Source organism: Sardina pilchardus, chromosome 2 (assembly GCF_963854185.1).
Source record: "Sardina pilchardus chromosome 2, fSarPil1.1, whole genome shotgun sequence".
Classification (NCBI taxonomy): Eukaryota; Metazoa; Chordata; class Actinopteri; order Clupeiformes; family Clupeidae; genus Sardina; species Sardina pilchardus.
Window position 1 is genome coordinate 28533081 of NC_084995.1, and position 12121 is coordinate 28545201.

Consider the following 12121-nt stretch of genomic DNA (forward strand, 5'->3'; position numbering starts at 1 on the left):
GTGTTTGAGAAGCATCCGCGTCTGAACATAACCTAGTTGCGTGCGTTAACCTGGGGCCTGCTAAGAAAAAAAATAGCACCACCCCATTCAAAGTCATCTGCGGCAGACATAAACAGAGGCTGGGCCAAACTATCTAATTCTCAAACTGGTCTTCATTGACTTCCCACTCGTGTTTAAGGTTGCTTTTCCTCAGAGACAGAGGGTTTAATCATTGGGATTTAGGATTTTGAGACTGGAGACGATGAATGTGAAATTGCAGATGAATTAAGGTAAGATTGATTACCTCTTTTGACCTGTGGTTGGCCGTAGTCATAGCACTCAGACTGAAACCCAAAGTAACTCAGTTGTAGACACGTTCCATTTAATGCCTTTACAAACATACTGTTTCTTTGGATGTAGGCTATATATCTTGCATATAGCAAATTGGCTCTATAATTCACATCGTTTAGCCTTAGTCTGTCAATTATAATCGACAACTTCACCACAGTTTTTGTTTTCTAACCTAGTTGTAATGCGTAATGCTGTATAATTCCCGGCACATCTCTCCAGTTTACTAGCGGTTACGCCAGCAGCACTAAGGTCATTCTTTGGTTACATCAACCCATCAGTTAACCAATCTCTTCTATTCATCACTAAGTTCATCACGCATTGAGCGCACACACACACACACACACACACACACACACACACACACACACACACACACACACACACACACACTCACACACACACACACACACACACACACACACACACACACACACACACACACACTCACACACACACACACACACACACACACACACACACACACTCACACACACACACACACACACACACACACACACACACACACACACACACACACACACACGCACACGAAGGTGGAAGTGTGTTAATTAAGCCTTTTTTGCAGAGTTTATGTCTAGCTTCAAGACTGGTCCATGTGCTGTTAAGCTGGACCACACACAGGAGCTATAGCAGCAAGGGAGTCCTTCAGCCCGGCATCGCCATGACTCATCTCCATCATTGGATCACATGGGGAACGTGAGTCCTCATTTACATTAAGGACTCGTTCGAACAGACTTGTAATCAGATAGGCTCTCATTTGCACTCAAACAATCACACAAAAAAAGTGACATGTTATTTACTGTAAGAAGTATTTCACCCACACAGTGAGATTTGTATTAAATGAACGGTCTTCTTCTTAGACCCCCCCCCCCCCATTCATGTATGAGGGGTGCATGCAGACATGTACCCACATAGTTTTGAGATCCAATTTTGTTAATATTAGCACCACCAACCTTTTTTACTCTTAAATTATGATGACTTTTTAAACTCATAAAACAGTCCTGCTTCTATCAAGCTCAGATATGGGATGTTTAACATGTTTCCTTCCCCACACACTGGAACATTCATCAAAGCTGTAACAAGGCTATACTATACTGGCATTTGTATATTCTTGGTGTGAAAGTGCATGACCATCATATCAGAATGTTTACTTTTCAGACTTTCGAAATCATAATTGCAGAGTGTTATCTCGTCAGATATCGGAATTCATGTGTTCACATTTCAGATTTGTCTTAATGGAAGCAGGCAGAAAGAATGTTTGGCTGGGATCATGAATTACTATCCAGGGATCATGCAGGGGCAACCCAATGCACACACCTGTTGTACTCCTAGCCAAGGGAGATGGGAGGTGTGAAGGAGGGTGGTGGGTTGATATCGAGTGCCGTGGCTTGTAGGTAGTCTAGGAATTAGTTACCTGACAGAATTTGATCTTAGAGGTATGGCAGATTTCACCACACTCTTTTCAAATTTTCTTTTCAGAACACCACAGTGGCATTTGCTGAATGCAACATCCTGTTAGTACAGGACTCCACCGCATATATACCTCTAGAGAGATACAGAGACACTTCCCTGATTTTATCAACTGGGAGTCCACATGCAATGACCAGCTGTGTGATATCTTAACAGTTGCTCTGATATCAGATATCTAGTTAGTCACTGTTAAGGTGCCCTGCTACTGATGTAGCTGTTGAGACCTGTAGCATGGTCAAGGTGGGTAGGTTAGATGGTATTGTATTTTGAGTAAGCGTAGCAGGTGTGCTTGAGAGCAGTGGAAGATATAGTTTGAACTTGCTTGCATAGTTCTCAGGAGCACACAAGACTAGGAGAGAAACTAAGCAGGTTTGCGATTTCTTCGCTGTTAAGTTAAATTAAGCTAAAAAAAAAGAAAAACCTGCATAGTTCTCCTTTAAGCAAAAGTGAGACGTAGCCTACTTACAGATGTGTAAAAGTCTGGCTTCATAAAGTAAAAGTCCTACCATGTATAGACCCCATTCACAGTCCACATCACAGAAACGGTGTGTGCATATTCGGGTCAGAGCTGTACATGACGGGCTAATGTCTGGCCACTTGCTAACGTCGTCTCTCCACTCTGTTATCAGCTCAGCATCAGGAACACAATTTCCATTAGCATAAGCATTAAGACAAGGTACGGTTCTCGACCGGCCCTTGGTTGCAATGACAGTGCATACCTTGACAGCTCAACATGCTGGTCTATTAGCCGCACAATTTTCTGATTCCCCAACCAAGACTGTATGATTTCAAACATTGAAGGGGTTTGTTGGTTGTACCAATCAGTTGGAATCAGTTAATTTGTTAAGTCTATATTGAGCAGTCGCATAGTGTTCTTGAACAGTCCAAACCACAGGCAACATTGGGCTGTGATGTTACATGGACATGGTGCTCTTGAACAGTGCCACCAGGCCTGGGCCAGGCATTAGATTAGAGTGTCTGTTGGGCTCCAAAAGCACTACGTTTGGTGATCAGTTTTGAGGGGATGATGGTGTTGAATGCTTAAGTGTAGTCGATGAAAAGCATTCTCACATAATGGCGTGCCGAGATTTGCAACGCCTCCTTCGTCAGGTTACTCATGCGGCGTTACCTGCCGCAGTTGCAGCATCGGCGTAAGCCCACTCCGCTTGCAACCCACCACGTCCCCTCACGCCTTCCGTCATCCATAGTTAAAGAATATACAGTAGGGGTGCATGGCGGGATCCTGCTTGACTCAAGCCTGTGCGATGCATGGTTCCGCAAAGCAATTCAGGACCCTGGCCTTCAGGACTTCGCCAAACTTGTTCTTTGATTTTGCTATTTGTCTATAATGCTATTTTGTCTTCTTGCACATTTCAGAATGTGAACTAGTGAACTGTAGGTTATTGTTGTCAAGGTGGTGGGAGAGGGTGGAGTGTGGTGCCATGGAGATGGCATCCTCTGTACTCCTCTTCAGGTGAACTGGAAGGGACCCAGTGTGCGCAGTAAACTGGTTTTGAGTTGAGTCAGGCCCAACCTCTCAAAGCACTTTGTGATGATGGGGGTGAGTGCAGTCAGGTGGAAGTCATTCAGGCTTGCTGCAGTGGAGTGCTTTGGCACCGGCACGATGGAGGTGGTTATAAAGCATGTGGGCACAGCTGCTTGGACTAGCGATAGGGTGAATATGTCAGTCCAGACCTCAATCAACTGCACAGCTCAGGCTTATTGTTTTTATGCGTATTGTTTTTGTCTTTGGTGATAAATTGATGATTGACCTAATTCAGAATTAAACACACACTTCAGTTGTGCTTAACTATGAATATGACTTACAGTATCTCCTATGAGCTTTCCTGTCTGTGAAGTTTAAAGAGTACCCATTTCACTGAAATGTGCGCAGTGCATTGTGGTCTATCTGCTATTCTCAACACAGGATACTTACTGATTATGTTGTGTGTGTGTGGTAGCATTTGCAATATATTCTATATGTCCTGTTTAATAGTGCCTCAACTCTTTTTTCTATCAAAAGAGTATCTTATTTTTCAAGAGCACTGCACAAATCAGCTGGTAGTAAACCTGGTAGTTTACGGGGGTACAGTATGGCTATGCCAGAATGAAGACTCAACCAGACCAGTTTATTGGTCGTTTTTCCCCAGTTAATTTAATTTCACCAAATAGCACTTGCACTGGTGTCACTGGCTGTGAGTGGCTGTGCTGCAGACTGAACAGAACGTCTGGACATGGGTCAGCCATTCAGGCCTGATAGCGACATTCCTTTAGGTAGAGAGGTGACAGATGCTTGTGTCAGGAGGAACTGCTGGATTTTTACAGTGTGTCTCATTCCAGGTGCATCATACTGCTCTTCATTCCCAGCCTGATTAGAGTCAAAGCGGTAAGCTGCTGTTTCCCTATCACTAACAACTTAAGTCATTCCAATGGCACTGATTTGTAGTGTATTTGTGTAAACCCTCGGGTTTGTTTGTATGTGTATGTTATAGTCTTCTGAAGCTGGGGACATAACCTCACAAGTCACATCACCTGCACATTGGTAGGGAAGGGAGGTTGCACTCACTCACCCCACCCAGCCTTAACAAAAATATAAAATCCATGGCATAATATGAAAATAAGATGAATTGCTTATCCTCCTGTTTGTAACACACTACATACAAATGTATTAATGTTGATATCAGTTACAGTAACAGTCATTTGAAAGACAGTTACTCTTTGGACGCTTGTCCAAAGCACAATTACTGTACGTCAAGACTGTGATGGACTGCCATCACTATTTAAGTATGCACTCTAACTACCTAACAAGCCTGGCTCTTTGGCGTTGCAATGAAGCTGCTGGTATAGTACTGATTCATGCTGTGATAATAATCCAATTCCACTAAATGATTAAGTTTATATGAAGCGTGTATGTAATGTCAGCGCCATTGTGTTAAACAAGGGGCACGTAAAGAAGGCATTCAGATGTACTTAGTACTGCAACCATCAATGTTAAAGGACAACTTTGAATATGTTGTGCCACAGTATTAAGAATAATTCTTTGAAATGAAAAATGTGTGCTATGGAACTACTGACACTTTGTGTATGCTCAATATCTAACACATACATGGTGGGAACATACAGTAGCATGGTTCATCTTAAAGAATAGCAAAGGATGCAACAGATTCAGCTCAGAACAGCTCAGATATGGTCTCTAAGCATAACCCTCTTTAAGAAACTCACAACTGGCAACACTGTTAGCTGTGAGGAAGATGCATTAAGTATTGAAACGTTAGTACCTTGTGCACCTTAATTAAAACCCAGTTTAAGTTCATCTGTGCTACTCCGAGTTTTTACTCTCAGTATATCTACACGCCACGGTCCCTTCTCTCGTCTGATGCACCAGATGTAATGCTGCAGAAGCGCGGTGGATCTACTCTTTTGTGAAACTGTTAGCTGAATATTCTTCTTGCAAAAGCTCATGGGAACATAATGAAATGGTGACACCCATGTGTTCATTTGCCTGACTGGTTCAGTACTTAGGTGCCTCACATTGATCTGACATGATTCTGTTGGATGAATCATTGTTGTGGCAAAATATAATAACATTATGTTTGAAAGAAAATCATGAGTTTGTGTAATTTCATATTTTGTGGTAAATGTGACAAACCCTTTTTCCCTTTTTCTCCTTCGCTTACAGTAATTTCCCGCATATAAGCCACATTGTGTGTACAGTAAGCCGCAGGACAGTGTTTTATGCAAATTAAAAGAAACAAAACCATATTAACTGGCCCCCTATATTAAACTCATAGCTGAAGACATTTTGCTAAATCAATATATAAACCGCAGCTAACAGTTGGGAAATTATGGTAGGCCTACCTTATTTGATTAAATTAGAAAAAAGTGGATTACTCAATTGGAATGACCATTTGAACATAAGAATGTGTAAATTCAGAACTAGACTGTTTCATGTAGTTGTAAATTGAACAGTCCAGACAATTTTTACAATGTATGGTGTTGCTTTAATTGGGCCCAACGTGCATTCGTAACCTGTGAATATGCCTCAGTACGTTAAAGCAGAGAATGAGTGTTATATTTTTGCCTTACTGTCAGCTATAATTATGGCTGTATGAAATATAAGGGTCTGTTCATCACACTTCATTTGCAAAGATTATTCCAAGTGTATAGCTAAATATTTTGAGGTAATCACTTTCATCAAATATTTTGAGTTCATTGAACCTGTTAGGGTTTACAGTGTGAGGGTTAACAGTTCACAATTAATTATTTAATTAATCACAATTATTTAATTAAATAGGAATTTGTAGGTTCTTAAATATTGTTAGGCGTACACATTTATCTGTTCTGCAATATAAACACAAGAGAGTGTAGAAGTAGACGTTGTGTCAAAAATGTTGGATATGCTTAAGGTCATGAGGTCACCTGAGAGTTTTAGGTGATCTCTTCTCAACCCAGTGAAAGTGAGAGTGGCATTGGAAGACATTACAGGTGGGAAGCAAATGACCTGGAAATGTAAACGCTCTTACTATATAGCCTATCAGTAGCTATCAAAAACGACATGTTAAAGTATGCTGCTCACAATACGAATTCAATTCTAGAGGCTGAACCATAATTCATTTTTCAACTGAAATACTAGTAGAAAAAACAAGTAATATGCTATTTTAAGGCAGAATAAAAACTCAGAATTCAGGTTCTATTAAGAGTTGGGTTTTATTGTACAATGTGGCTGCGTTTTGACGGGTGCATGTGAGGTTACAGTGTAAGACGGCACGATGGTCCAGACTTCCTGTCAACTTTCAAAAGACAGCAAGGCTAAGTAATTCGACCGTGGTGTGTGCATTCAGGGTCTATTGGGTGTCTTCGCCCTGTTAACCACCGGAAAACAAACGCTCAACCATGCGAATAGTAACTGGTAGAGTAAGGAATGCCTGAAGTAAGCTATTAATGTTTGGGAGTAAGCTATTAATGTCTGGCTTGGTAAGAGTGAAAGCTGAACATATTTTAGATGCGCCACACTCGTTACTTGCGTTGTGTATTGCTGGTAATAACTTGCAGTTAATCTCTGTTTCTGCTACACAATACTATTAAGATACAAAATATCTAAACAAAAACATATTTAAATTCACAATTCAGTATGAAGCATGAGTCAGAGAGGATGAAATTTGAGCAACATTGATTGTATCAGGAGCCATGAGGTATACAGTTAATTAGTAAAGATAAATAATTAATCAGATTTAATTTGTTATCTCCTTAACACATATATGGGGGCATTCTGGGAGCTGCATTGTGGAAAAAAGTTATCTTACCTGAACCTAAATAGTTGGTTGAGAGATGGATTTCTGATTACTCTGTATAAGACAAGAGTGCAGTCCCTATTCAGAACAAACTCCTCAAACCCCCTGTCACTGCCTGTCCTAAGACCCCTGAGCAGTGCCAGGCCTTCCTACACTTATTTGAAGACCAAATTAGCCAAATGTAGCACTGCTTCAACCCCCATGCTACTGTATCTCTCGGTCTTCTTCCCCTCCTTCTCTGGACCCTCAGCGCTCCCATTTCACCACTACTGACTCCCTCACTATCACTGACATCAGTACTACAGTAAGGTAGTCCAACGCCTCATCATGTCAGCTCAACCCTGCCCCACCCCTCTACTTAAAGCCTGCGCCACATCCCTATGCGACCTCACCTCATTACATTGATTGTAAACACCTGCCTCAACTCTGGTGTTGTGCCTGCTGACCTTAAAACTGCTGCAGTTACACCCATTCTAAAAAAAATGTAAAAAGAAGTCAGACCCAGCATCACTGATAACCTATCGCCCTATCTCCAACCTCCCTATCTCCAACCTCCCCTTCCTGGCCAAGGTACTGGAATGAGTGGTGCCCTAACAACTACACACCTCTCTTAACCACCACGACCTGTATGAGCCTTTTCAATCTGGCTTCTGCTCATGTCACAGCACAGAGACTGCACTTCTACGCATAGTTACACCAGAGAGTTTTTTGTACTTTAATATAATGTGTCCATCATTATTTCTTATGTCAGGCATAAGCACGCACACATGCACCTGCATGCACACACACACATAAACACATACACACACGCACAAACACACCCACATGCATGCACCCCCCCACACAGAAACATGTGCGCGCACACACACACACACACACACACACACACACAAGTGAACAAACACACACACAGACGCATAAAACATACACAAACGCAGGCAAGCAGACGCACACACACACACATACACACACACACATCCCTTTACCCCCACCACATACACAAACGAAAACTCACAGACAAAGAGCAAACGTACACAAAAGCAAGCACACACAGGCACACACTAATTCACGTGCATAAAAGATGCAGCAGGGGGTGGAGTAGGAGATGGAAACAAATTGACAAGTGTGATTCATTTTTGCAGAGAGAATGTGCAGGACTCCGTGGCGATCATATTTTGTACCGCTTTGCGGTACATCTAGGTATTATTATTATTATTATTATTATTATTATTATTATTAAACTGTTAGACTGGGTAAACCCAACCCGATCTTCGCCCTGCAGCTCAGACTGTAAATCTCCAAATTGTTCTATTTCTTTCGTTACAAATCTGCGGGGACCGATCACAAACTGGCTTTTCCACCTGGTGCACCCGGATCGTTTTGAATGAAGTGTTTCATTTTACAAAAGACCCGAGGGATTCTGCTGTTTGGATGTGTGAATTGTGTGTTTGAAATGCAATTGAAGAAAAAAAAAACTGTAACAACAGTTCTGCTCACCATTCTCAAACCAATGTCCCTATGAAACTGTAAACTCAACAAACAGTCCTAATCACGAGGCAACAGGTCAGCCCTTGTCAATAGAAACTGAAGGTGATGTAGCATTGAGGGGAAGGTAGCGGGAGGAGGAATCTTGAGGATGAGAGGTAAATCATGTTGAGGAAGAGAAAGAGATGGTGAGTAAGAGATGGTTAGACCTGTACACTGTAAAGAAATGAGTCAGGGCTGTCCAATTTATCAAACCATATTATGTTACAATTACATGAAACAGTCATGTCTTGTTCTGAGTGAAACACATCCTTATGTTGAAATAGTCATTCCGATTGAGTAATCCACTTTTTCTGATTGAATCAAGTAAGGTAAACGTACAGTATACTGTATACATGGGGAAAAGGAAAAGAGGGTTTGTCACATTTACTAAACCACAAAACATTAAACAAACTTATGTTTTTCTTTCAAACACAATTATGTTGAACCAACATATTTTACCACAGCAATGAATTCATCCAACAGAATCATGTTAGATCAATGTGAAGCACCTCAGTACTGAACCAGAAAGCAAATGAACAGATGTCTTGGTGTCACTATTTCTGTGTTCCCATGAGCCCCCTATCTCAGACAAAAATTAGGGTGGTAGTTTCCAGACTGCCTTTGAATGAAATTGCGTGCAAGGCAGCATGGGAACACCCAGGCTAGAACCTCCTAAGACCCAACAATTCATGTTATGTCCTCTGTGTGAGTCTAAGACCTATAAATCAAGCCAAGCACCAGTTATGACATCTATTTGTGTTGCACTCATGTTGTGCATGTAAAATGTGCTAAATATACTTACCTGCTCACTTACTTACTTATTTCCTTACTTACGCACACACACTTTCTTTTTCAAAATGAGGGACATAGCATTTTTCTAATTTTGTAGCGACACAAGGGGTAATTGATGATTTTAGACCTTAGGCAAGTCTGTACTGTATGTATACTCTCTAACACACCTGTAAGATTATGGAATTTTGCCCATATTCAGTGCATCAATGCTTGCAAATGTACAGTGACCCTCCTTGCAAATATTTACAGATGAGTTCAGATAAGCTACATTTGGATGCATGTTTCTAGAGTAAAAGACCTGATTGATCTCATCGATGTTAGTCTACCTGAGGTTATGGCCTTTTGGCTGTTCAGAAAGAGTAGTCTCACCCAAACAGTCAAGACAGATAAGATTCTGTTTAGGTCCAGCATAGCAAAGGCCCACAAATCTCTTCACTTAATTTACTGTTTATCCTGTGATCTTGACATCAAGTATCCAAATGTTTATGCTAACATGAAATCGGCCTGCACTGAATTGACCACACACTATGCATATCTCTTACAGTATGTCTTCCTCTCAGCAAGGGGAAGCAGACAAATGTGTTAATGTTTCCATACAGTATGTAATAACATAATTATTATTGGACTCTAAGGAGCTTTCCAAATTATCCAACTCAGAGCTTGTCTGCATTGCTTACCATATCACTTAAATTAGCAGGAAAGCAGGACACTGCTGCATAGAATTTGATTAATCACCCAGTAGCCATGTTCTTTTTTTTAAGCGCTCTTTCAAACAGCAGTCAACATTTTACACAGACAGGTAGAAAAATGAGTGTATATTCTCCTCACAGCAGGACACATGGAGTGAAAGCATACCTAGAGCTTCTTGGAAGGTGATGCCAATGCACTTTCTCACATCTGTGTCTTTCGCAACTGACCTAATTTTTGGGACGCAATGCCTATGAAAGGAAAAAAGTTCTCAGGATTGCAGAGTGAGAATGTGGAGAACCGAAAGTAAAGCTACTTGCAGGTGGCCTGAGGCGGGAGCAGGATGACCTCCAGAGTGGAGATGTTTAGTAAACCATTGCTCCGTGTTTATGACGCCTACGCGGGACCACTGTGACCAGAGGCCAGGGAATGTAGCTGGGCACTGTCATGGGTTCATCCTCCTCCATGCATGCACACACACACACACACACACACACACACACACACACACACACACACACACACACACACACACACACACACACACACACACACACACACAGACACACACACACACACACACACACACACACACACACACACACACACACACACACACACACACACACCATTATAATACACCAAGGTCCAAGCTTGCACTCTGTACACTGTCAAACAAACACTGAAACACACATGTGCAAGCACACACAAATGGTTCATGCCCAGTACAAACAAGACATTTCACATGTATAAACAAGTCCGTTATTTCTACACATTGTTACCCCTGTCCACACATGGACTGTATGCAGAACAGTTACCGGTGCATCCATCCTCTAATTACCCTGTTTTGTTTTGCAGGGAGAGATATCAGGACCGTGTGAAGGCAGAGACTGTTCCGTCTGCAAATGTCTGCTTGTGAAAGGAGGAAGGGTGAGACACTGTTTCTCAAATTTGGTTGCATGCAGCTGTGGGACTTCTGCTCGGCTTTACTGGCAGACGACTCAGTTACAAAAAGCAACTCTAGAGTAGTGTTCATGACAACATGTGTTTGGTTAACTAAATAATGAATAATAACAGTGTAGGCCAGTTGACCAAATTCCTCTCAATATTCACATTTGTCTTTAAAGCAACACTAAAGCACTTTTCCTCTGTCGCACACACGCTATTTGTTTATCCAGCAAATAACAGACAAGGTAGAGTATGTTGCATGATTTTGTGAAAGTATGATGTATTGTGACATCGAAGCAAGTCAAATTTGTAGTTTCTGATGTCTCATTTCATTGAACTACAGATACACTACCCCACCTCGTAAAGTTACATAGTGCGGTTATAGCCAATAGAGGGCCGCGAAGTGAAAAGCAGAAGTGCCGTCCACACTGTTACGAGTTGATGAACCGCTGAAATGATTTTGGAAACTATTTACTACTAATTATTTTAAGGTACGAAAAACTCTTTAGTGTTGCTTCATTGTGAAAAACATGTCATCCAATCCACTCTGTTTGGAGTTTGTGACAATCTGGGCCAGTATTGCAAAGCTCTACATTATGTGGCTTACAAGCACAGACACCTGAGCACAACAAAAACTCTTCATACTTCACTCAAACGTCACTCATGCTGCCACAACTGTAGCATATAATCTGTCCCATAAGCCTATTTTGTCAGTCAGTTAAACAATAGCTGCACTATTAGTTAATTTGACAATTTAAACTAGCAAGTAGCTAGCTACAAAGGCTACAATTGACCATGCAGCTCAGAACTGCAACAATCCAGTCACATCTACAATTTATATGCATGTCATTCTCCTTGTGCGACAGACAGGGAAGTTTAACTAATAGGAGTGCTGTGTTTCTCACGCACAAGGCATGCACACCATTTGGAAGTGCCCTGATTTCAACATTTTGAATATTGAACTGAATATTGAACATTGAACTGCTTGATTTTCAAAAATGATATTGCAAATCAAATCACTATCACAATATCTGTCTGAAAAAAACATGCTATGA

At 41.3% G+C, this 12121-nt stretch overlaps 1 protein-coding gene across 1 annotated transcript in view; it reads left to right on the top strand.

The window, feature by feature from the left end:
- Positions 1 to 134: 134 nt before the first annotated feature.
- LOC134099024 (collagen alpha-4(IV) chain-like) overlaps positions 135 to 12121 on the top strand; it is a 39063-nt gene continuing 27076 nt past the window's right edge. The window contains exons 1-4 of the mRNA XM_062551700.1: positions 135 to 269; positions 917 to 1047; positions 4162 to 4207; positions 10977 to 11048. Coding sequence (XP_062407684.1) covers positions 1013 to 1047; positions 4162 to 4207; positions 10977 to 11048 — 153 coding nt within the window. The 5' untranslated portion in view covers positions 135 to 269; positions 917 to 1012. The remainder of the gene's footprint in view (positions 270 to 916; positions 1048 to 4161; positions 4208 to 10976; positions 11049 to 12121) is intronic.